The following is a 23,304-nucleotide window of genomic DNA, read 5'->3' on the forward strand; positions in this document are numbered from 1 at the left end:
ATAAGGTAGGGGATTGCGGGGAGGCCATTGAAGGATCTTACGAAGTGGTCCTTAACATCAGAAGTGTAAGAACTTCTGCTAAAAGTTAGCTTTCACTTCAACCAAAACACAGAAAAATGATCTACTTTCCCATTGGACAGAAACAAAATCAGTGAGGAGATAAATATTACTGTCAGGGTTCTAAGAAGTTGTGACAGAGAGTGACATCGATAGTCACTCATTACATCTGTACAAGAGAAAAATAAATTAAATATTCTTGGCAATTTTATATCAGTGTTCCCCAAAAGAGAAATGAAATTTTGTTTATATGCTGTAATATTAATTCTGAACCTATATAAGTCATTCATTCGGCCACTCCATCAACCATGTGAGGTAAAGCCAAGAAAATAAAAGTTGTGTATTGTCTGTCTGACTTCATGTGTTCTTTGTCCCTCTTTACTCCATAAGGTCCATGACTGAATTAAACTTTATTCCTTTAATTTAGCAACTTTGTGCAAATGTGAAAATGAAATATATGTGAAAATAGGTAAGCTGATCATTTGACAGCTTACTGTCGTGTCCTGGTTATCATTTGGTCAGCCATTCCATGTTATGTTTGTACTGTATTTAGAGCTGTACCTACCAATCCTTATTCATAAGAGAAGATTTTAGTCACCTGAACACCTACATGAGTAAGGGTGTATAAGATGGAGCCCCTAGAATAACTCCTTGAGACTAGACTTTATCTTCCTCTGTCTGGTATTGTGCTGATTAAATAACAATGTAGGATGAAGAAATAACCATCTGATTTGTAGTATTTGCATATTTAGTTCTATCAAAAGTGCATGCAAGAACATTTGATTTTTCAGACTTGTTTCGGGCATTTAAAATGACTGGCACTTCGTAGGGTTAAATAGCCACACATTTAGGGACACTGCTCCCTCTCTGCTCTCAGATTGGCCACTTTTACTTTTTGTGTGTGTGTTTTACTTTTCTCTCTTATCTCTTCTTGTTTCTTCTTCCTTTCATCTTTGTCTCTTTCCATACCTTCCTCTTCTCTTATTTCCTCTTGTCTTTTATAGTGGGCCCTTTCAAAAAAGCTGACATAGGGGAAATTTCCATATATTCATGCACTAGTCGAAAGTATATTTGAATATATTTAAAATATATTATACAAATATCTTTGTTATTGTTTCTTTACTATGTTGTGTAGTGAAATGTCAACTTCCCTCGTGGTTCATGAGGTAGACTCAAAAGCAAGGTGAAGTATCATTAGAGGAAATGTAGTTTAGCAGGATTGGAGATGGTGGAGAAAGACAGAATCCTAGAAGTATAGGGCTGGAAGTGATGTTGAGAAATCATCAAGTTCAGCCCCCTGCTCTGAGGCAGGACCATGTAAACCTGGACCATCCCTGACAGATGTTTGTCCAAACTGTTCTTTAAAACCTCCAGGGTTCCTATTGAGGCCCAGAGGCATCATAAGTGTTTAGCAGTGCATGGCCTGTTTCTGTTAAGGCTTTTTCTTTGTAAAACAGGTGTTGGTATGCAGACATCTGCAAAGAGCAATTAGCTTTTCAAATAGGGATACAGTCAACTCTGTAGTGAAAGATCTCATTAATACAGGGTGAAATACACTTCTCCACATTCAAAGCTTGAGTAAATGGGCTTGTGTGTGGCTCTAGGTCGTGGTTCAGGAGGAATAGGGAGGATAATGTTAATACACTGAACCAAGTGATAAACCATATGGGTACAGCACTATGCAGCAAAGGTCTGCAGCTCCGTGGATTGAAAGAGTTGCTGCTGTGCCTGTAGCTATGTGTTGATTCTTCAGTTAAATTCACGTAAGTGCCTGTCTAGTGGTCTCTTCCCAGCATGCCCCCCCAAACCATCTGTGGTGCGCCAGAGGCACAGGTGACCCTTTAATGATTGCAGGTAAGTTCCATCCACACACACCTAAGCTCAAATGGTGGGCGCTCAACTGACATAAAGGGTTTTCACAGGCCCCTGGATGCAAGTGAATTACACCTGTAGAAAGTGACTTCTCCTTTACCGTCCATTCTTTCCATGATGCAAATTACCTCTCTTGGGGGAGATTTATTTCCTGTGTAAATTGGAATCTCAATCCCAATCTCTGTCTCATTTTTCATGCTAGTAAAACATCACTGAAAAATAACAATATTAAAAAAGAAAAAAATTAAGTGAAAAGACAAAAACAGGACCATTTTAATCTTTCAAAGCCAGATTTGCCAGGGTGTCAAGTCCATTTGCACCGTGTAAATGGTCCTCTGTTGTTGTAAAGCTGGCAGAGGTGTCATACCTGCTTCTTAAACCAGCAGCACCTCTTCTCACCTTGAGTCTAAGAAAGCTAGGGGGTATGATAGAGCAGAGTGACTTTGTGCTCAGGAACTCTTATTCCAGAGATGTAAGTTAGAGCTGCTCTTAACTTGCATCTCTAACTTGCACTGGTCTCTGGGCAGCTCAGGCCCATAATGGCGCAACAGGCTCCTTATGAATAGACCAAGTAGAAAATTGATCTCTCAGTTTCTAATAGCTTCTTTTACTTTCTTGTTCAGAAATTCCCCTTACAATCTACATAGCTCCATGATTACATAATACAGATTTTTTTTTCATCTACCCATAATGTGTCTTTTAAAACAGTTTTCTCTGAAACACTCTTCTGTCATGATCAATTAAAATCTCATTCTGGAAATATTTTATGCAGTGACAATGAAAGGTTCATGTCTCACGATAGCCTTTGAAATAAAATTAGCACATTGTATTAGAAAACTGCCTCTGTAAGTGTGATAATGAGTGCTTTCCCAGTGATTTCATCCAATGAAATCAATTAATTCACTTTTACTTTGGAAATTGCAGTTCATTATTTTGAGGTTTACATTGTTTGGCTTTGGCTTTGAGGGAGGACAGAATTCTGTCTGCAGAGACCAGTTGGATTATTTTACATTCTGGCAATACAGAATACATACAGAAAGAAAGTAGGGCTACAAAGGATAGCAGACAGCATATGCAGTGTTTAGGTATTTTGGTAAAGAACATGGAAAGCAATGTACCACGGGAGTTTCTAAAATGAAGTCAATCTTTGATTATTTTTTTTTTAGGGATCATCTCTTTATCCATAATATGAAGGTATACCTCCTTATGGTAACATGGCTTTTGTCAGAGAAGTGAAAAATGGTATGTTACACAATTCTGTAACCAAGTTGCCGCATTCTAAGTGTATGCAGACTTTTTTAGATATATGGAACCAATTAAAAAAACCAGCCCGAACTTGCTTCTAATCATGGGCATAGGTCTTTTTTGTTTTTTTTAAGTCTTCATGCATATGGCAATGGACAGACTTGAAAGTGTCACGAATTGAAAATGTAAAACATATCCAGCAGAAGAATGAGAGAGAGGGTGAGGAAGCAGCATGGAAGCTATAGTGATAAATTTGTCCATCTGCCCTAGGGCTTTGGCTGCTATTTATAGCCCTTTTAATTTTCTTTCTTATTCAGGACAGCAGCAAAGTGTACACAACCCATGTTTCCTACTTGGAAATCTACAATGAATGTGGTTATGATCTGTTGGACCCAAGACATGAAGCCTCCAGATTGGAAGATTTGCCGTGAGTAACAAAACTACAGAGAATCAGCAGGGATAAAAATATCACTTTCAGTTGCCCTGTTTCCTTTGAAACTGTATGATACTGACCTCCGACTTAATTAACTCAAAATAGTTCATTTTTATCAACTTTTTCAAAAGCTTCCATTATTCTATTTTGTATGTTTAGACATTGTGAAAAATGGATAAGAATAATTGAAGGTGAAGGTGTACGAGACTGATATTATTGTAGGGGAAAGGTTCACAGGAGCCAGTACAAGAAAAGAGAAGGGAGTAATTGTTCTTCCTCGTGACAATTCATCCATTTCATCCTATGCTGTAGGAGTGACAAGACATATAGAACAGGGCAGCATTCCTCGAAATTAGTACACAGAAACCCATTTCAGTTATGTGCCTTTTCCTTTAGGAGTAATTATTTTTTAAATGCTGGACCTTGTGGAATGTAATGTGATAGTAAAGGCGATAAAGGCCAAGAGGGATTCCAAAACTCAGTACTGTTTTTCAGAACAGATGATCATCAAAGTACAGTTTCTGCTGATGAAATATTTAATACATTATTAACATTTGCCTGAGCTGAGTACAGACCCTAAACTCAGTTTAGCAAAACCCATTTAAACCCCATTCTGCAACATTTGAAGAGTAAGCAGTTTTGATAATTGGTTTATCCCAGTATTGAAGAGCATATGGAGGCTACATGAAGCACTGATTTTTTGTGTGTGACGTTGTCACAGCTCTCATATATTCTTCAATTATGTGTTTGTGGAATTTATAGTGGTTGTGAAGGTAGCCTTGAATATGGGAGTCATGTGTAAACTAATGCACTGTTGAGTTCCTGAATTTGTGGCTAGCCTGAAATAATAGCTCTGAAAAGTGTAAACTGCCTCATACATCTCAGTGAAATGTTGGCTCTGATATAGGAGAACTGAGGTGCTGTCAGTAAAAATGTGTGGCATATTGAAACATGAAGATCTGGCAACATCATAAATTCAATTCAATATCAAAATTAAGTACCTGTTTTCATATTGACACAAAAATAAATCATTTTTTAAAATGTATGTAAAACTGCTCTAAAATTTCCACTAGTGCCACAAAATCTAGAGATTTTGCTGCAGGAATTAGATTCAACTTGCCACACCATGCATAGGTTCTTGGACAAAGTGCACCCTGCAAAGATTAGAGTTGTTCAACATCAGTCATATAAAATATGAACCTTTTAAAAAGCCATTGCTATGACTGAATTGCCTCCATTATGAGGCAGCATAATCCAGCAGATAGTGGAGTCAGGCGGCTGATTCGATGTGTAGGTAGTTAAGTCTCTTAACCTCTCTGTGTCTCACTTTCCTCTTCTGGAAAATGGGTATAATTATACTTACCTGTCGTTGTACAGTGCTTTGAGTTCTATGGCCAAAAGTACTACTGTATGTAGTCAACGGGGGTAAACCTCTGGGACATGTTATATATTTGCAGTTTCTTAAACTCTACAGACAAATCAGAGTCTAATTTTGAAAAGAACCTCATTCTGATGTCCATTCTTGCAGGTGTAAAATATCTGTGCCTTCAATTAGTTGGGAGGTGCAAATGCTATCATATAGCTATCCAATTCCTTGAATAATGGGCACAGTTATTTGTAGCCTGCCTAGGGTGTGCCTGGAAAAAGAGAGTTCACTATTAAAAACAGAGTTCTCAGTGCTTATTAATATAATGAATTATACAATATCGAAACTGGTTTCTATTTTGCATCTTGATTAAGCTAGAGTAGAGAATCTCTTGTGGCTGGTATTAGGGTATTGTTAGAAAGTTAAAATTACAAGGAGATTTGGTTGTGGAATTAAGGCTGAAATGCACTGGGATTGATAATGGAGTTGCCCGGTAAGCCATATACAGTAGTTTATGTCAGTATGAGTAATATATAGAGAATCAAATTTTTTGCTGTACAGTAACTACTTTTCAAAGATAGATTAGTAACTATTTTACTATATACATATTTATTAAACATGTTTTGCATACTACATTGGCCAAAAAGTAGTATTTATGCAATAGACTTGACAACACTTTTAAAGCCCTTCATTGGTTATTTTATATCAAGAATCTTTTATTTTTTTAAAAAAATCTTAACGGTAGACTCACGTAATGATCACATCAACATGGAAGGAGCTATTTCAAACTTATCAAGGCTTTCATAATTTTTAAATATATATATATCCTTACATTTTAAGGGCTAAAAAGGCGTATAAATTGTGCTTAAATGATTCATTGCACATGGAAATGATTATTCTGTATAGTTTGCCATTGCACAAGTAATTACCCCTTATGTGTGTACAATTTAGATGCAGTTTTTGTTCTGCGATGTGTTCAGCATTTGCGACTTCTCTCACTTTCTCCGAGTTATAGTTGTTCTGCACATTTATGGAGCTGATCAATAATAATCAAATATTTAGAGAAGGGAAAAATCCTAGACAAACCTATTCAAGTGTCATAGAAAAAATGTATCCAAAGAGGAACTTCAGAACTGAAAGGTGATGTTCTTTTTCAAGTGCTTGCTCATATCCATTCCAGTTAGGTGTGCGCGCGCTGCATGCACGTTCGTCGGAAGATTTTTACCCTAGCAACCCCCGGTAGGTTGGCTGGTTCGCCCCCTGGAGTGGTGCCGCTATGGTGCCTGATATATACCCCTGCTGACCTGACCGCTCCTCAGTTCCTTCTTACCGCCCGTGTTCGTCGTTGGAATAGTGGAGCGTGGCTTAGCTGTCCTCCACTTCCCTAGCTACTCCTTGTTTCTTCACTATCTTGTTGTATATAGTTGGTTTTATCTATAGTTATAGTTAGTTTGATAGTTCTTAGATAGTTAGTGTATATAGTTCAGCAGGGTTTGGGCATTAGCCTTTTCCCTGCACCCGGTGCCGGGGCCCATGCCCGGTTCACTGGGGTTTAAACCGTGCTCGGCCTGTCATAAGCCGATGCCCACAAGCGATCCCCATGACTCATGTCTAAAGTGCCTCGGGGAATTGCACATTACAGATAAGTGCCGTATTTGCAAGGCATTTAAACCGAGGACAAAGAAAGAGAGAGACTTTCGCCTAAAGAATCTCCTCATGGAGGCAGCTTTGAACCCTCTGTCCTCGGCACCAAGTGCTGAGCACTCTACTAGCAGTGCTCCTCCGGCACCAGACCATCCCGGCACCACTAAGACACCGCGGCACCGGCTATCTCCGGCTCAGGGACCTGCTCAGCACCAATCTCTCTCCCCGAAGCAGAGGAGGTCGAAGTCCTCCACTGCCTCTGTGCCCTTGGCGCTGCAGACGCAGCCTCAGTCGGACCGCCTGGCACCTGAACCTGCCACAGCACCGACTGCTGCGGTACCGTCGACTCCGGTCCCGCGAGGGCCGTTGAGTCCGGTCCCTGAGAGCTCCCTGCCAAGGCCTGTGGTTGAGCTTACGGTCCCCTCTACACCGGAGACATTCTCCGCAGCCAGGGACCTTATCGTCTTGACGGAGTCTGTCCTGCCTTAACCCCTAGCACCACCGGTGCGGGTACCACACTCGAGAGGCGAGCCGACTATAATTAGACCTCCTTCAGTCAGCCCGGCAGACCGGCACCGATCACGATCCAGGTCCCGGCGCCGCTCGCGATCTCATAGACAATCATGGTCCCAACGCCGCTCGCAGTCCCAGCACCGCTCGCCTGTCTGGTACCGGTCGTACTCGCGGCACAGATCGACGTCTCGGCCTCCACCGTACTCTGGGTACCGCTCCAGCTCCCGGCACCGGTCCCGGCACCGCAACTCTTGCAGCCGTTCACGTCGCAGACCTTCGAGATCCAGGTCGACCTCCCGGCACCACGCCGGTCGCAAGTCCCGATCTTGTTCTCGGCACCGGTATGACTCCAGGTACCTATCCCTGGTGCCGAGGAGATCACCGACGGCGAGACAGAGGGACTCTTACCACGGTCTCTCAGCTCCTCCCTGGCCGTCCCGGCACCCGTCTGTTTCTTCCCAGGCAGACAGTGCGTATGCCCAAGACAGAGACACCAATATGCCCATCGCAATATTCCATGAGCCCCAGGCTCAGGATCATGGACCTCAACAGTGGGCATTCTGGACACCCTGGGCATATCATCAGGCCCAAGGTACACATCCAGGCCTATCGCGCTCTGCCACATCAGAACACCGGATGCCAGAAGCCACTATTAGCCGCCCTCCTCCTTCTGTTTCGGAGGAAATGTCGGTTCAGCCACAGGACTCCGAGATCCCAAGGGAGACCAAGGCTGTCCACCAAGAGGAGCCCTCGACTGACCCGCTTGTCCTGGGTCTCTCCTCATCCTCCTGCCCTGAAGAGGCGGTAGCCAGAACGTCATTGGTAGGCCCTCAACCAATCGACCTGAGGGCCTACCAGGATCTCCTCAGGCGTGTTGCACAGAACATGAACTTGCAAGTCGAGGAGGTCCCGGAGGTAGAGGACCCAGTGGTGGACATCTTAACATTGAATGCCCACAAGAGTGGCCCTCCCCTTTATACGGACGATCCAGGCCAATGCCAACACAATCTGGCAGTCTCCGGCCTCTGTCCCACCTGCTGCCCGGGGAGTGGAACGTAAATATATGGTGCCCTCCAAGGGCTATGAATATTTATACGTGCTCCCTCATTGTCCAGTCGGTCAATGAGATGGAATAGCATGGCCAGCAGGCCCCAGCCCCGAAATCAAAAGACGCGAGGCGCATGGACTTACTGGGGCGCAAAGTCTATTCCGCAGGGGTGCTCCAACTCCGCGTGGCTAATCAACAAGCCCTCCTTAGCCACTATAATTACAATACCTGGGCGGCGGCAGACAAATTCAAGGAGTTGCTCCCGCAGGACTCCCGACAGGAATTTGTGGCCATCCTGGACGAGGGAAAAAAGGTGGCTAGAACTTCCCTCCAGGCTTCCCTGGACGCCGCGGATTCAGTGGCCAGGACCCTAGCCTCCGGAGTGACTATGAGGCGTATCTCATGGCTGCAAGTCTCAGACCTTCCCCCGGAGCTCCAACATACAATCCAGGACCTCCCCTTTGAAGGGCAAGGCCTATTCTCAGATAAGACAGACTCTAGGCTGCAAAGCCTAAAAGACAACAGGATCATTATGTGCTCGCTGGGCATGCATACACCAGTGACTCAGCGCAGGCCATTCCGCCCCCAGCCACACCGCTCTTACCCTCAGCCCAGACAGAGACAGGACTTTGCTAGAAGACAGAGTAGAACCGGTCACCGGAGGCAGTCAGGCAACCAAGGGGGCCAGAACCAAGGTCCCTCCAAACCTTCCACAGGGCCAAAACCCTCCTTTTGAAGGTGCGCCTGAGGGCGTCATACCAGTATCGTCAAACGATCCTTTCCCTCCTTTCTCCAACTGCCTCTCCCTTTTCCTCCCTGCATGGTCCCGGCTAACATCAGATCCCTGGGTCTTACGCACGCTGGAATTTGGGTACCACCTCCAATTTATTTCACACCCCCTCTTCCTCCCCCCTTTCTCGTCCCTCTTCAGGGACCCCTCTCACAAGCAACTCCTCCTACAGGAGGTGCAGACGCTCCTCGCCAAAGGAGCCATAGAGGAGGCACCGGAACATGAATGGGGCACAGGGTTTTACTCCCGCTACTTCCTAATCCCCAAGGTAAAAGGGGGTCTCAGACCTATCCTGGACCTGTGGGAACTCAACAGTTACATGATAAAATTGAAGTTCCGTATGATATCCCTGGGGACCATCATCCCATCCCTGGATCCTGGAGACTGGTATGCCGCCCTCGACATGAAAGATGCGTATTTTCACATAGCCTTCTACCCACCTCACAGGAGGTTCCTCCGGTTCGTAATCAACCGCCAACATTTTCAGTTCACGGTCCTACCGTTTGGCCTCTCTACAGCCCCAAGAGTATTTATGAAATGCATGGCTGTAGTCGCCGCCCACCTCCGCCATCGTCGGGTACATGTTTTTCTGTATCTAGACGACTAGCTCATCCGAGGGATCTCCGAGGCACAAGTGATCCAGCACGTTGGCATTGTCAAGGACCTTTTCCTACACCTAGGCCTAATGATCAATGCAGAAAAATCCACTCTGATTCCCACTCAGAGGATAGACTTCATTGGCGCCACCCTGGATTCCAACCTTGCCAGGGCCTGCTTACAGCTGCCCCGGTTCCAGGCAATGGTGGCCATCATCCAGAGTCTGCAAGCTGCTCCGTTGACTTCGGTTCGCACTTGCCTCAGTCTCCTGGATCACATGGCGGCCTGCACGTTTGTGACAAAATACGCCAGACTGCGCCTCCGTCCCCTACAATTGTGGCTCAACTCAGTGTACTGACCAGGCAGGGATGCCATAAACATGATTGTCACCATTCCCCCGAGCCTCCTAGGCTCCTTCGAATGGTGGCTGACCCCTTCCCTGGTGTGTGCAGGGCTGCCATTCCGTCCGCCCCAGCCTTCTGCGTCCCTGACGACGGATGCATCATCTCTCGGCTGGGGTGCTCACCTCGGGCATCTACATGCTCAAGGCCTTTGGTCATCTCAGGATCTGGCCTTGCACATCAATGTCTGGGAGCTGAGAGCAGTCTGCCTTGCTTGCCAGGCGTTCCAACAGCACTTGCAAGGCCATTGTGTGTCGATATTCACCGACAACACAACAGCCATGTACTATATAAACAAACAGGGCGGGACAAGGTCCTCGACCCTTTGCCAGGAGGCCTTACGACTCTGGGACTTCTGTATAGCCCACTCTATAGACCTCATAGCATCCTTTCTCCCGGGGGTTCGGAACACTCTGGCGGATCACCTCAGCAGATCCTTCCTTTCTCACGAGTGGTCGCTTCGCCCGGACGTTATTCTTTCGATCTTCCGGAAGTGAGAATTTCCCTGTGTAGACTTCTTCGCGTCCCACGAGAACAGGAAATGCCAGATGTTCTGTTCCTTTCAAGGCCTCTCACAGGGTTCGATAGCAGACGCTTTCCTCATACCGTGGACAGCTCACCTGCTATACGCCTTTCCATCGTTCCCGCTTGTCCACAAGGTCCTGCTGAAAGTACGCAGAGACAAAGCCCGCTTGATCATGATCGCGCCAGCGTAGCCCAGGCAGCACTAGTACACCATGTTGCTAGACCTGTCAATAGCCGACCCTATCCCACTACCTCTGCACCTGGACCTGATAACTCAGGACCATGGCAACCTGCATCACCCAGACCTACAGTCCCTCCATCTCACGGCATAGCTCCTGAGTGGTTTACCCAGTCTGAGTTGTGTTGCTCTGCCCCAGTGCAACAAGTACTCCTGGCCAAGTGGAAGCGTTTCACATGCTGGTGTGCAGAGCACAACGTTCTTCCCACCGAGGTCCCCATCCCCACCATCTTGGACTACCTCTGGTCTCTTAAACAACAGGGCCTAGCGGTATCATCTTTGAGGGTGCACTTGGCGGCCATCTCTACCTTCCACCCAGGGGAGAATGGCTGCTCCATGTTTTCACATCGTATGGTATCTCGATTCCTCAAGGGCTTGGAGCACCTATACCCCCAGATACACCGCCCCACCCCAACCTGGGACCTCAGTCTGGTTCTTACCAGACTTATGTCGGCCCCATTCGAGCCATTAGCAACTTGCTCCCTTCTCTACCTCTCCTGGAAAACTACTTTCCTTGTAGCCATCACATCAGCAAGACGAGTTTCTGAGCTCCGGGCTTTCATGGCGGACCCTCCATATACTGTCTTCCACAAGGACAAGGTGCAGTTGTGACCACACCCGGCCTTTCTCCCCAAAGTGATATCGGCCTTCCATGTTAACCAGGAGATCTTCCTTCCGGTCTTCTTCCTGAAGCCACATTCATTGCGCAGGGAGCAACAGCTGCACTCCCTAGATGTCCGTAGAGCGCTCGCTTTTTATATCGAGCGGACAAAGCACTTCCGCAGAACCCCCCAACTCTTCGTCGCGGTGGCAGAGCATATGAAGGGCCTTCCCGTTTCCTCACAGAGGATTTCATCTTGGGTAACATCGTGCATCCTCACCTGTTACGACTTGGCTAACGTTCCGTTGAGCTACCTCAGTGCACACTCTACCAGGGCTCAAGCCTCATCTGCTGCTTTCCTGGCTCATGTGCCCATCCACGAGATATGTCGCGCAGCTACGTGGTCCTCGGTGCATACCTTCACCTCTCACTATGCCCTGGTTCAGCAGTCCAGAGATGACGCAGCCTTTGGCTCCGCAGTATTACGCTCTGCAACATCTCACTCCGACCCCACCGCCTAGATAAGGCTTGGGAATCACCTAACTGGAATGGATATGAGCAAGCACTAGAAGAAGAAAAGACCGTTACTCACCTTTGTAACTATTGTTCTTTGAGATGTGTTGCTCATATCTGTTCCAAACCCGCCCTCCTTCCCCACTGTCGGAGTAACCAGCAAGAAGAAACTGAGGAGCGGTCGGGTCGGCAGGGGTATATATCAGGCGCCATGGCGGCGCCACTCCAGGGGGCGACCCAGCTGACCCACCGGGGATTGCTAGGGTAAAAATCTTCCGACGAACGTGCGCATACCTAACTGGAATGGATATGAGCAACACATCTCGAAGAACAACAGTTACAAAGGTGAGTAACCGTCTTTTCATCCCAGTTCATAAGTATCACGCAATACCTAATACATCAGTTAAGCCCTATGTAAACCCTTGATGTGGAGTTTAGGAGCCTTGTGGAGGCTCTCTGCACTTGGGTGAAATTCACCCATGTGAGCAAGAATAAAAGAACTGAAGAAATATGTCATTTTTAAACAGGAAGCAAAGAATCAGATAAGCTGGTAAAATATGTCATTTGTTTTGAAAGTAGTATTAACAAGCAGATCCTTAAAGAAGAAAGTGAACCATTGTGAACCAAGGAAAAAGACTGACTTTATTCTAACAAGTCATATATTATTCATGACATTATGCCACTCTCCAGTTCAACACAAGGAATAACCACAGAATCATGACATGTAAGATCATTTAGTTTAACATAATAAACACAAACCATGGAAAGTGCACAATTGTCTCACTGATAGTGCTTGAAAAGCTAAATGTGAGGGCAGCCTCTAATGAATGTGAAGAAAAGAATTCAGGTTTTGACCAAAATATATTAAAGAAGACCTGATAGAAAGTGATAAAAGGAGATGCTAAGTACAAAATTTACTTTGCTTAGTGTACTAAGATATATGTCACACCTGTCTTGATTTACCATTTCCTCTTTTTTCTACATTTAAACCTGACACTTAGTGTTGTTATACAGCTAAAATAATAATTGCAAACAGCCACCATCCAAAGAATTTACTGGCTGACATTTAAATTATCAGTGACTTAGAAAAGATCTTAGATTCCCCCTGGTAGATGGCAAGAGTGTATATAAGATCTACTATGATAATGGGGCATTTGAAAAAAAAATTATATTCTCCCGTAGGGGAACAGCTCCGTGCTCCCGCAACCCATAATCCTCCAAGGAAGGCCATGGTTGCTTAAACCGTAGATCAGAATAAACTACTCTTTTAATCCCTAAATTCCGTAACAAGGGAAAGGCTAAAGACTAAGAATAAAAGATGTAACTGCCCAAAGCTTCTGTAATGACTATCTGTCTCATCACACAGCCAATGTACAGAATTTAGGCTCTAGGCTCCATTGGGGGAATCTAGAGTATTTTTTGTCTTGAAAAATATTTTTCATAATCACTGAGTACTGGAAATTACTTCAAAAGAGTTCCCAATCCTGTTTATTTCTCTACTGCCCTCCAAAGGTTTAAGGGTTCACCAGACTGCTGACACACGAAACTAAACCAAATATTATAAGAACTCGTAGATCACTTAACAAAGGAAGCCACAGGAAAAAAAATTCTACACACAGGGTAAATGACAGTTTTTCTTCCATCTGGTTTATAATGCAAAGAAACCAACAGGCTATCTCTTGATTCTAGGCTAAACAATGTGTGCGTCAGCCATTCCCTCCCTCAGTGGTTATACAAGCTATATAATCTGGAGACTGGCTACCATCCATAGATATACAAGACCCATATTTTTACATACCAGTAATTCTTAGTACGCTGAAAATTCCTGAGGTTCACAATATTAGGTCAGGCCTTTCATGAGAAAGTTCATCCCTTTGGAATGAAGAGTGCTCAATGTATGTTTTAGTTTACACCATGAACGTCTATTACTACTGCACACCAAAGGTTAACAAGATATCTAGGTTTGACAATCCATGTTTTTCTGGATGCTAATAGAGCAAGACAGGAAATGATATTGGGAATAAATGATACTGATCAGTTTAAAGTAGTGTATTCCATTTGTAGGGGAGAGTATGGAATAAAGTATGGAAATAGTAATGGGAGAAATTAATAAGTAGGTGGTCAAGGTGAGTATTTTTGGTAGAATGCAGAAAGTAAGAGGTGACTGACCATTTTTATGTATCTTCTATTTCTTACTGAGAATTCTGAAGAGCCTGGAAGTAGAGGACAAGAGACTGATCTTGATGTTATGGAAAAGGTTGGACGGATTTGGAGGATGTTGGACAGGGGAAGAGGGAACACAATCAGAAAGATGAGAAAGGAAATTGATCTTAGCAGCTGTGTTTTGAATACATTTAAGAGAGAGGAATGAAGGTGTCAGTGAAGCCAGAGAAGGGGAGGTAATAGAAATCAAGACTGGAGATAAGGACCTTTAACATGTTTTAGCTATGTTGATAGAAAGAAAAGATTGGATCTCAGAAACTCTGTGGTGTATGGAGCAGCATTTTTGGACAATTTTTTGTCTTGATGTGTTGGTCAAGGACAGGGATCCAATTTGGCTAAGTCAATGAGCTAACACTTTTTTTTTCTAAATTTTAGATTCTGGCATTTTTCCTCTTAATCTCAGTTTTCATTTAAAAATATAAATAAGGGCTTGTCCACATGAACACTTAGTTCACTTTGAAACAGGACTAGATCAAAGCATGCTAAATAATTGTTAATGAGTATCAGCAGGGTCCACACAGGTAGTGTGCAGCAGGCAATTTTGGGGTAAAGTCACTCCACAACTAGCCATGAATTAGATGTTAATGTAGACAACCCTCAGTCTCTCAACATTATAATTATGAAAATAAATCTTCAAAATGTGATCTGCATGTAACCAATGCAGTCGACACTCTGAAACAACAGCTCTGAGAAGTATGAACTGATCCATTCGTTTCTCTGGTGTGGTGACTCAGATGCCCTGTGATGATAATTTAAATTAGCTATTCCATTGCAAATCAAAACATATTAAAAAATAAAAAAGAGATAGAAAGAGAGAGAGAGTGGAATTATTATATTATGAAGATCTGCACAATCTGCTGTGAATGGTGTCTCAGTGTGATGCCACAAATGGATGGCACTTAGGAGAGTTTCACCACTTTTTTCTCTAATATCACTCTTGGAACCAAAAGGCAAGAAAGGAGGAGCATATCCCAAGGGAGTATCTTGAGTCCCACTGAAGTTAAGCCAACTGTGCAGAGCCCAGTAGGACAACCAAGCCCTGTTCCTATCCCAACAACATATTGCCTCCCTTTTTCAGATCAGCAGGGGCCTTTGCTCCCGTGGTGGGTATGGGGCTAGGTAGCTTCCTCCCTGGCTCTTCTGGCTGCTGCTCCTCACTTTTCTGGAGGCTGGCTACAGATTTGGGCAAACATCATGCATTGTTAATACTGTAAGTCAGGCTTTTATGCTTTTCTCCACTATCATGAAGGCTAGAAATATATATGTATTTTAAAAATGAAAGCTGATAGTTTGATGCCATCATGTAACTCTGGGAGCCAGGGACTTAATCATGTGCTTATTGTGTCTATGCAATAATCGGGGCTTTCCTCTGGGCATCTCAAATTCCATTTATAGGGAGACAATCTTGAGAAGACAGTCAGAATCCAGCAGAGCACATGTGATAATATTTTGAATATCTGAACAGACTACAGTGAGTAGCATTTCAAGTGAGAAGAGATTAGAGAACCACTACATTTTACTTTCCATTTCAAGCCCTAGTTAAGAGAAAGGGCTTGGAAGATTACTCCCAGGCTAATGAGGTCTGATATAGTGATAACAACAGATAATGTAGGGATGGTGAGGAATTTGGAGGTAAAAGCAAAAGTTCACTGTGGATTCATGTTTAGTTTAAATGGATGGCAAGACATCCAGGAGGAAATGTCAGAGAGACAGGTTGAGATATGAGGTCAAATTGATGGGGTCAGATCAGGAACATAAATAAAGATTTGTGAATCATCTACCTAAATATTGTAATTGATGCCTTGTGAGCAAATCACAGAAAAATCAGCCAGAGGGAGCAAAGGTAGAAGAGGTGGCAAGGATGGAATTCTATTGGGATCTTTACTGAGAGGGGTGGAGGAGGATCCATCAAAAGAGACACTGAAGAAACGACCAGAGAACCAGAAGAAGACAGAGTTACAAAAGCTGTGGAAGGACAAGATGTTGAGATAGAGAATAGTAGTGTGTCAAAAGCAGTGGAGAGGTCCAGGAGAACGAAGATAGAATAGAGGCCCTGAGACTTTGCCACAACATTTTTTAAAATACTTTAATTAGAACAGTGTCCAGTGCAGAAGAGAGTGGGGGACAAACCAGGTTGGAATGGTTCTAATATGGGTTAGGAAGAGATGGTGCATTCAGTGGCTTTGAAAATGAAGAGATGAAGGTCAATAGGGCAATTGTCATAGCGGAGTGGGCTGCATATGCAGTTCTCTCCATGTTATGTGGGCCGCATCCACACAATATACATACTAACTGTATGGCCCTGAGACTGTGTGCTGATTGGGCTGCAGGTTGAGAACCACTGTCTTAGAGATAATTGGGGTCAATAATGTGTTTTATTTTTTCTAAACATGGTGAGATAAACATGTTTAATTTGTGATAGGAATGATCTAAAGGAGATCAAACTCTCGAGAGTAGGGATGAGAAGTCAGGAGGTGGCAGGGAATCAAAAGTACTTATTTGGTATTTATTATAATGTTAGTATTGTTTTAATACTTCAGATCTTCAGTGCTTATTTTTACTGTGCCAGGCCTGTTCAAATACCCACTATTTTATCTGAAATCTTAATGAAAATATTAAAATAAGGATAACTTGCAAGCAGCTCTAGTATTCTCTTATTCTGTCCTTATTTTTTTTTGTAGAAAAGTAACAATAATGGAAGACCCTGATCAGAACATTCATCTGAAAAACCTGTCTCTTCAGCAAGCAACCAATGAGGAAGAAGCACTGAACCTTCTTTTTTTGGGAGACACTAACAGGATGATTGCAGAGGTAAGAATCAAGTTTACTGGTACAAATTTTATCTTAAAATAGTTATAAATATTCTCATATAACAACTGCTTAACAAGTGCAGAGGGCTGACATGAAATGGTGGCTTCTTTCTGAATAGATGTCCATTGTGAAAATGGAATAAGCATGTTTCCATTTTCTGCACTTATGTTTTTCACTTTGTGAAGAGCTTTCAAATATTTGTACTTTGTTTTTCTAAAGAGTATTTATTCGTTTCACTGTTTCAGAAATACCATAATACTGTCTTTCTCTGTGCAGTTGGTACCTCACTGTCCAGTAAATATGTGACTCTGATTGGTTGTCAGCTATGTAATAATTTATCATTTCAATTAAAACATAAATGCAGTCTTTTTGAATAAAAGCACATAGACTGACTTTTGGATATTATATGTGTCCCACATGTATGCACATAAAAAGATCTGAACAATCATCATTTTATATGACATTGTTAAAATTTCTTCCAGACATAATGGCTTGCATTTGAAGTGGTTACAGTAACAGCTAACAGTCCCTATATTTTTCCCCAAATAATATGCATGTGTACTGTATATAACATGAGAAAAGAACCAAACACTGGTGTACTCTATGTTTAAAATGAACATTAGTAGATCTGCTAAGATGAGGTTGCTTTAATTGATTCTACAAAATTCATGTAGCATAAGATATTTGTGTATATATTGTGGCCATTCAGAGCTCAGAAACCTTCAGTTTTTCTTTCGTATTCAGTAGTTGAAAATGAAATGTAGACGTAAAAGGCACATTATTAGTAGGGCATTGTCAACCCCTGGAAGTACAAGATGTCTTCTCTGCTTCCTAGCAGCATGCTCAACACAGCTATTTGCATCTTAGAAGTTTGTAATTTATTCAAGAGGTCTGTTCTGAAAAGACATCTTAGAATGTTAAAAAGGTACACAGTAAGTTAGCAAGGAGAAAAATAGTGAGAATGTGTTTCACATCAGGAATGTGATAGTGTTTCAAATATATGAAAAAAATACAAGGTAACTCTTGGCTCCCATTGACTGATATGTACATACCCACAGACTGAGAAAGGAACACTTAAATCCATAATGTGTTCATTCAAGAAGCTGACACTTTTGACTACAGCAGTGAGAATACTCTAGTTCTGGAATTTGTTATAACACTGAAAAACATAGGAGGATCAGTCTTCACAATAATGTCAAATAAGGCTTCTAGTTTTTTGGCACCTGAAAAGCAAAATATTTCGGCAGGTTTTTTTATCACATATTTTGGCTTCTGTAAAACATTTTGCTCTTGCCATTTTAAGAGTGTCTGTGTGTGCGTGTGTGTGTGCATGGGTTTTTACCTGACTGTCAGAATTAAATTTCTGAGAAGGGAGAGCTTACTGCAGGAAGGAGAAAGGACTTGGTAACCTAGTTTTAAAAAGTGATTACTAACTTCACATTTACAGAGAAAATTCAGAAGCTACTATGGTAACCAGAAAACATTTGCAAAACATAGTCCCAAGACCTGGTATACAAAATCAAGTTTTCCTTAAGGTTTCTTTTCATGTACTCTAGTTGTAGCCAGCATTTTCAGGAAAAATTATTAAAAGAAGACACATACTTGTTAGTCCAGAACATTAAAAACAATCTCAAAACATCTACAGATATCCTTCATACAACTTAGTGTTTTCTTAAAGCTAGTAATGAGAACTGCATGTTAATTAGTGTTCTTGATTTCATAATTTTAAATGAAAAAGATGAACTGCTCAGAATTACTTGGAAAAAGCCAGCTGTGACTGAACCCTCTGCTGGTTGAAATTACAATAAGTATCTTCATGTTTCTTGCCATACTACATATGGGAAGCACAATTTTCAATCTTGAGTTCCTTAATAAGATGTCCACCTTTTTCTATGGCTTCTTTTTATCCACACTTAGATATATCAAGGACAATTTACTTGCACCTAAATGATGATCTTCATGTCTAAATGCAAGATTTTGTTAACCTGTTAAGGTACTCAGGTTTGAAAATCGGGCTGTCTGTGTTACTTGATGTAATAAACTGTGTTGCTTACTCTTTAATTTTAAAGGGGTAGTTTGATTGACTTATTTGTTTATTCCAAATCTTTCATTCATCACTGTGAAATTTATACACTGCTTTACAAACAGTATAAGACATGTTCCCTACCCCAGTATGCTTACAGTCTGATCAAGACAAGACTCTGGGCAGCAGTTCAGGGAATAGAGCCTGCGTGGAAATTATTTGTGAAGGGAACAAGATAGGAAGGATTCATGGAAGAACTGGTTCTCTGGAAGAATTTGAAGAAAAGAGAGAATGCTTCATGGAAAGGTTGTGGTAAAGTGCTCCAGGTGTAAGGGCAGCTGGAAGCCCAGAGGAGAAGAATGAGAGTTGCACAGGAGTGAGAAATAAGAATAAAAGGAAATCAAAACAGAGAAGTAGGCATTAGTAAGATTGTGTACAACTCTGATGGTGAGGACAGAACTCTAATTTGATAGAGTAAGAGACTGGAAACTAGTAAAGGTGTTCAAAGAGAAGGATAACCTGTTCTTAGTGGTGGGAGGGGGAAATGACTTTAGTAGTGGTATTTTGAGAGTCTAGAAGGAGAACTTATAGTAATCAAGGTCAGAGAATTAAACAAGCCATGGTTAAGGCTGTTAGTAGTGGGGATGGAAATGAGGGAAGGGTATATTCTTGTTTGAGTGCTTGCTCATATCGATTCCAATTAGGTATGCGCACGCCGCCTGTCCGATCGTTGGAAGATTTTTACCCTAGCAACACTTGGTGTGTCGGCTGAGGTGCCCCATGGAGTGGTGCCCTTATGGTGCTGGATATATGCCCCTGCCGACCTAGCGCCCCCTCAATTCCTTCTTACCGCCTGTGACGGTCGTTGGAACTGTGAAGCGCAGCATAGCTGATCTCCACCTCCCTAGCTCTTTACTCGTATTGTAGGTAGTTGTTTAGTATAGTTGTTAATAGTTTTAACAGTTATAGTGTAGTTAATAGTAAGTTTTGTACATAGTGTAAATAGTACTTGGAGGAAACGGGGTTTCTCCCCTTCCCTCCTCCCTGGTACCAGGGCCCATGCCCAGGTCTCTGGGTTTCAAGCCTTGCTCGGCCTGTCTCAAGCCGATGCCTATGGGAGACCCCCACGACTCCTGCTTGAAGTGCCTGGGGGAAGCCCATCAACCAGATAAGTGTCACATCTGTAAGGCTTTCAAGCCTCGAACAAAAAAGGAGCGGGACTTTCACTTAAAACAGCTCCTAATGGAAGCAGCACTTAGCTCGGTGCCTTCGGTACCACGCACAGACCAGGCGCCATCGGTCCAAAGTGCGCCTCCGGCACCAGAATGACTCAGTACCAGCAAAGACTCTCGGCACCTGATGTCTCCGGCACCGGTACAGACGCAACATCGCTCTCTGTCTCCGTGGCCCAAGAAGCAGCACAAACCACCTGCTGCTCCTGTGCAGTTGCAGGTGCCGCCTGTGCCCCCATTGGAGCAACAGCCCGGGCTGGACTGCCCTGCAAAGGCTCCAACTCCAGCACTGTGGATTCCAGCACCGCAAGAGCCATTGAGTCCGGTGCACGCGAGCTCCCTGGTGCAACCGTGGTTGAGCTCGGCCTGCCATCCACTTCGGAGACCTTTTCCACCGCTCGCACCCTGATCGCACTAACTGAGCCTGGACCGTCTCACCCTCCGGCACCGCTTGTGCGGACTGTTCCATCCATAGGGAAACCCACCTTTATGCGACCTTCTTCGCAGAATGAGACAGCTCGGCACCAATCTCAGTCTCGGTCCTGGTCCAGGTCGCGATCCCAATCCCACTGATGTTCCTGGACTCGGCACCGCTCGCAGTCCCGGCACTGATCCCCATCTCGGCGCCGGTCGTACTCGCAGCGCCGCTCCGCATCATGTAGGTCTCCCTCCCAGTATGATCGATACTGATGCAGCTCCCAGCACTGGTCCCAGCACCGATTGTCTCGCAGCCGATCCCGGCACTGCCTGAGCCATAGTCTTCGTCGAGATCTAGATCAGCCTCCCAACACCGTTAGGAATGTTGGTCCCGATCCCGGTCATGGTACCGCCCGAGATCCCGGCACCGGTCTCTAGCTCCCTGGCGTGGAGTGACAGAGTGGGACAGTGCAACGCTGCATATGTGTTTGGCCCCACCTTTATGTCCAAATTCGAAATCGTCCCAAGCAGGGAGTGGCTACCACATCCAGGGCCATGACACTGATGGTGCTAGCCAGGGGCAAAATGAAGGACAGGATCCTGACCAGGGACCCCCACAATGGTCCTTCTGGACTCCTTGGGCATACCACTAAGCCCAAGGTGTCCCCTTAGGCACTTCTTGATCTGCCCATTCGGAGCCTCAGATGCCTGAGGCCACTGTGACCCGCCCTCCCCCGGCAGCCTTGGAGGTGACTGCCCTGCCACCAGATCAGGCCCATGCCACTAGCGTGCGGGACCTAGAGCAACCGAACCCTCCTCAACCAGACCTTCCCCAGGATCTTCTAGTCCTGGGGATGTCCTCCTCATCCTCTCCTGATTAGGCCGTAGCAGGCATGTCCTCCTCTGGCCCACCGCCTATAGATCTTCGTGCACACCAGGAATTGCTTTGTAGGGTGACACAGAACATGAACCTCCAAATGGAGGAGGTGATGGAAGTTGAGGATCCGGTGGTGGACATTTTATCGGTCGATGCCCCCACCCATGTAGCCCTATCTTTCATTCGGACCATCCAGGCTAATGCCAATATGATCTGCCAATCCCCAGCGTCTATTCCTCCAACGGCCAGAGGGGTGAAGAGGAAATACATGGTGCCCTCTAAGGACTATGAATATTTGTATGTTCACCCCCAACCTTGCTCTGTCGTGGTACAGTCTGTGAATGAGAGGTAGAGACATGGCCAGCAAGCGCCCACCCCTAAGTCCAAGGACGCTAGGTGCGTGGATTTATTCGGGTGCAAGATTTATTCAGCTGGTGGCCTACAGCTCAGGATAGCTAACCAGCAGGCCCTCCTGAGCCATTATAATTATAACACCTGGAGCTCAATAGGGAAGTTCAAAGAGTAGGTTCCCCAGGAGTCCAGGGAGGAGTTTGTGGCCTTGCTAGAAGAGGGCAAGAAAGTGGCGAGGACATCCCTGCAGGCGTCTTTAGATGCGGCGGAGTCGGTGGCTAGGCCGCGGGCGTGGCTATGCGCTGCATTTCATGGCTACAAGTGTCCGGTCTTCCACCGGAGCTGCAGCAGACTATTCAGGACCTGCCCTTCGATGGACAGGGGCTATTCTCAGATAAAACTGATCCCAGACTTCAGAGTCTGAAGGACAACTGGGCCATCAAGCGCTCATTGGGCATGCATACCCCGGTGATGCAACGTAGCCCCTTCCGACCCCAACCATAGCACACCTACCCTAACCCTCGACTGCAGCAAGACTTCGCTAGAAGGCGTGGCCGTGGTAATAGGAGGAGACAATCTGGTCCTCAATCAGGCCAGAATCTGGGCCCCTGAAAACCATTGGCGGGGCTGAAGCAAAACTTTTGAAGGTGTGCCCGAGGATGGAGCACCAGTGTCTTAATTATGGGTATGTCTACCCAACAAAGAAAAACCTGCGATTGGCCCATGCCAGTCAATTCAGACTCATGGGGCTCTGGCTGCGGGGCTATTTCGTTGGCTGTGTGATCTTCCAAGCTCTAGGACCCTGCAGGATAAGAAGGTCCCAGAGCTCCCTCACCCGTGGTTGCGAAGAGAAGAAAATTGATATTTGATTATAAATTCAAATTATGGTCCCTGAGTGGTGCCATGACATTTTTTAATTGAAGTGTTTGAATCAGTCCTATCTTCTCAGCTGCCCTCTCATTACTTCTCCTACATTCCCACGAGCAACTCTGATATGAGCCAGGAGAATGCTGGACAGGTGCTGTCCCTTGTCTACTGCAGCTGCTCAACAGCTCTCTTTAAGGCCTGCTGCAGCACCAAGATAGAGAGGAGAGTAGTGCCTGCTTCCCTGACAGTCTGTGTAAGCCCTAGGAAGAGCAGAAGAGCTTGACTGTCTCTGCCAGAGTCTAGGGCAGTATCTGACAAAGGATGGCTCTCTTCCCACACACAGCAACCCAGGGTGCAGCTATGAGAAGGAAAAAAGCTAGAAACCAGTGCAACTAGTTATGATTCTCTGATTCTCTGTCATAGTCTAGGTTAGCGCAACCTATGAGCTTCTCTAACGTGTGCCAACTTGGTATATGGTCTCCAAAGTAATAAACATAGCACAACGTGCTCCAGCCATTCCGCCTACTTACTGCTAGACACCCTCTGCACCCAGAGCTGTGGGGAGGGAAATGGAGGAACCATTTATGCCATCTCTATGCATAGGAAGTCCTTAGGTTAGCATGGAGAGCTGGAGGTTAAAGCATAGACCATTCCAGAGCA

General features: G+C 44.5%; 1 protein-coding gene across 6 annotated transcripts in view; it reads left to right on the forward strand.

Moving 5' to 3' along the window:
• KIF6 (kinesin family member 6) overlaps positions 1-23,304 on the forward strand; it is a 295,124-nt gene that overhangs the window by 41,887 nt on the left and 229,933 nt on the right. For all 6 annotated transcript variants that reach the window (XM_050948491.1, XM_050948493.1, XM_050948494.1 and 3 more), the window contains 2 exons: positions 3,492-3,601; positions 16,748-16,877. In XM_050948491.1, coding sequence (XP_050804448.1) covers positions 3,492-3,601; positions 16,748-16,877 — 240 coding nt within the window. The remainder of the gene's footprint in view (positions 1-3,491; positions 3,602-16,747; positions 16,878-23,304) is intronic.

The sequence above is a fragment of the Gopherus flavomarginatus genome, chromosome 4 (assembly GCF_025201925.1).
Source record: "Gopherus flavomarginatus isolate rGopFla2 chromosome 4, rGopFla2.mat.asm, whole genome shotgun sequence".
Classification (NCBI taxonomy): domain Eukaryota; kingdom Metazoa; phylum Chordata; order Testudines; family Testudinidae; genus Gopherus; species Gopherus flavomarginatus.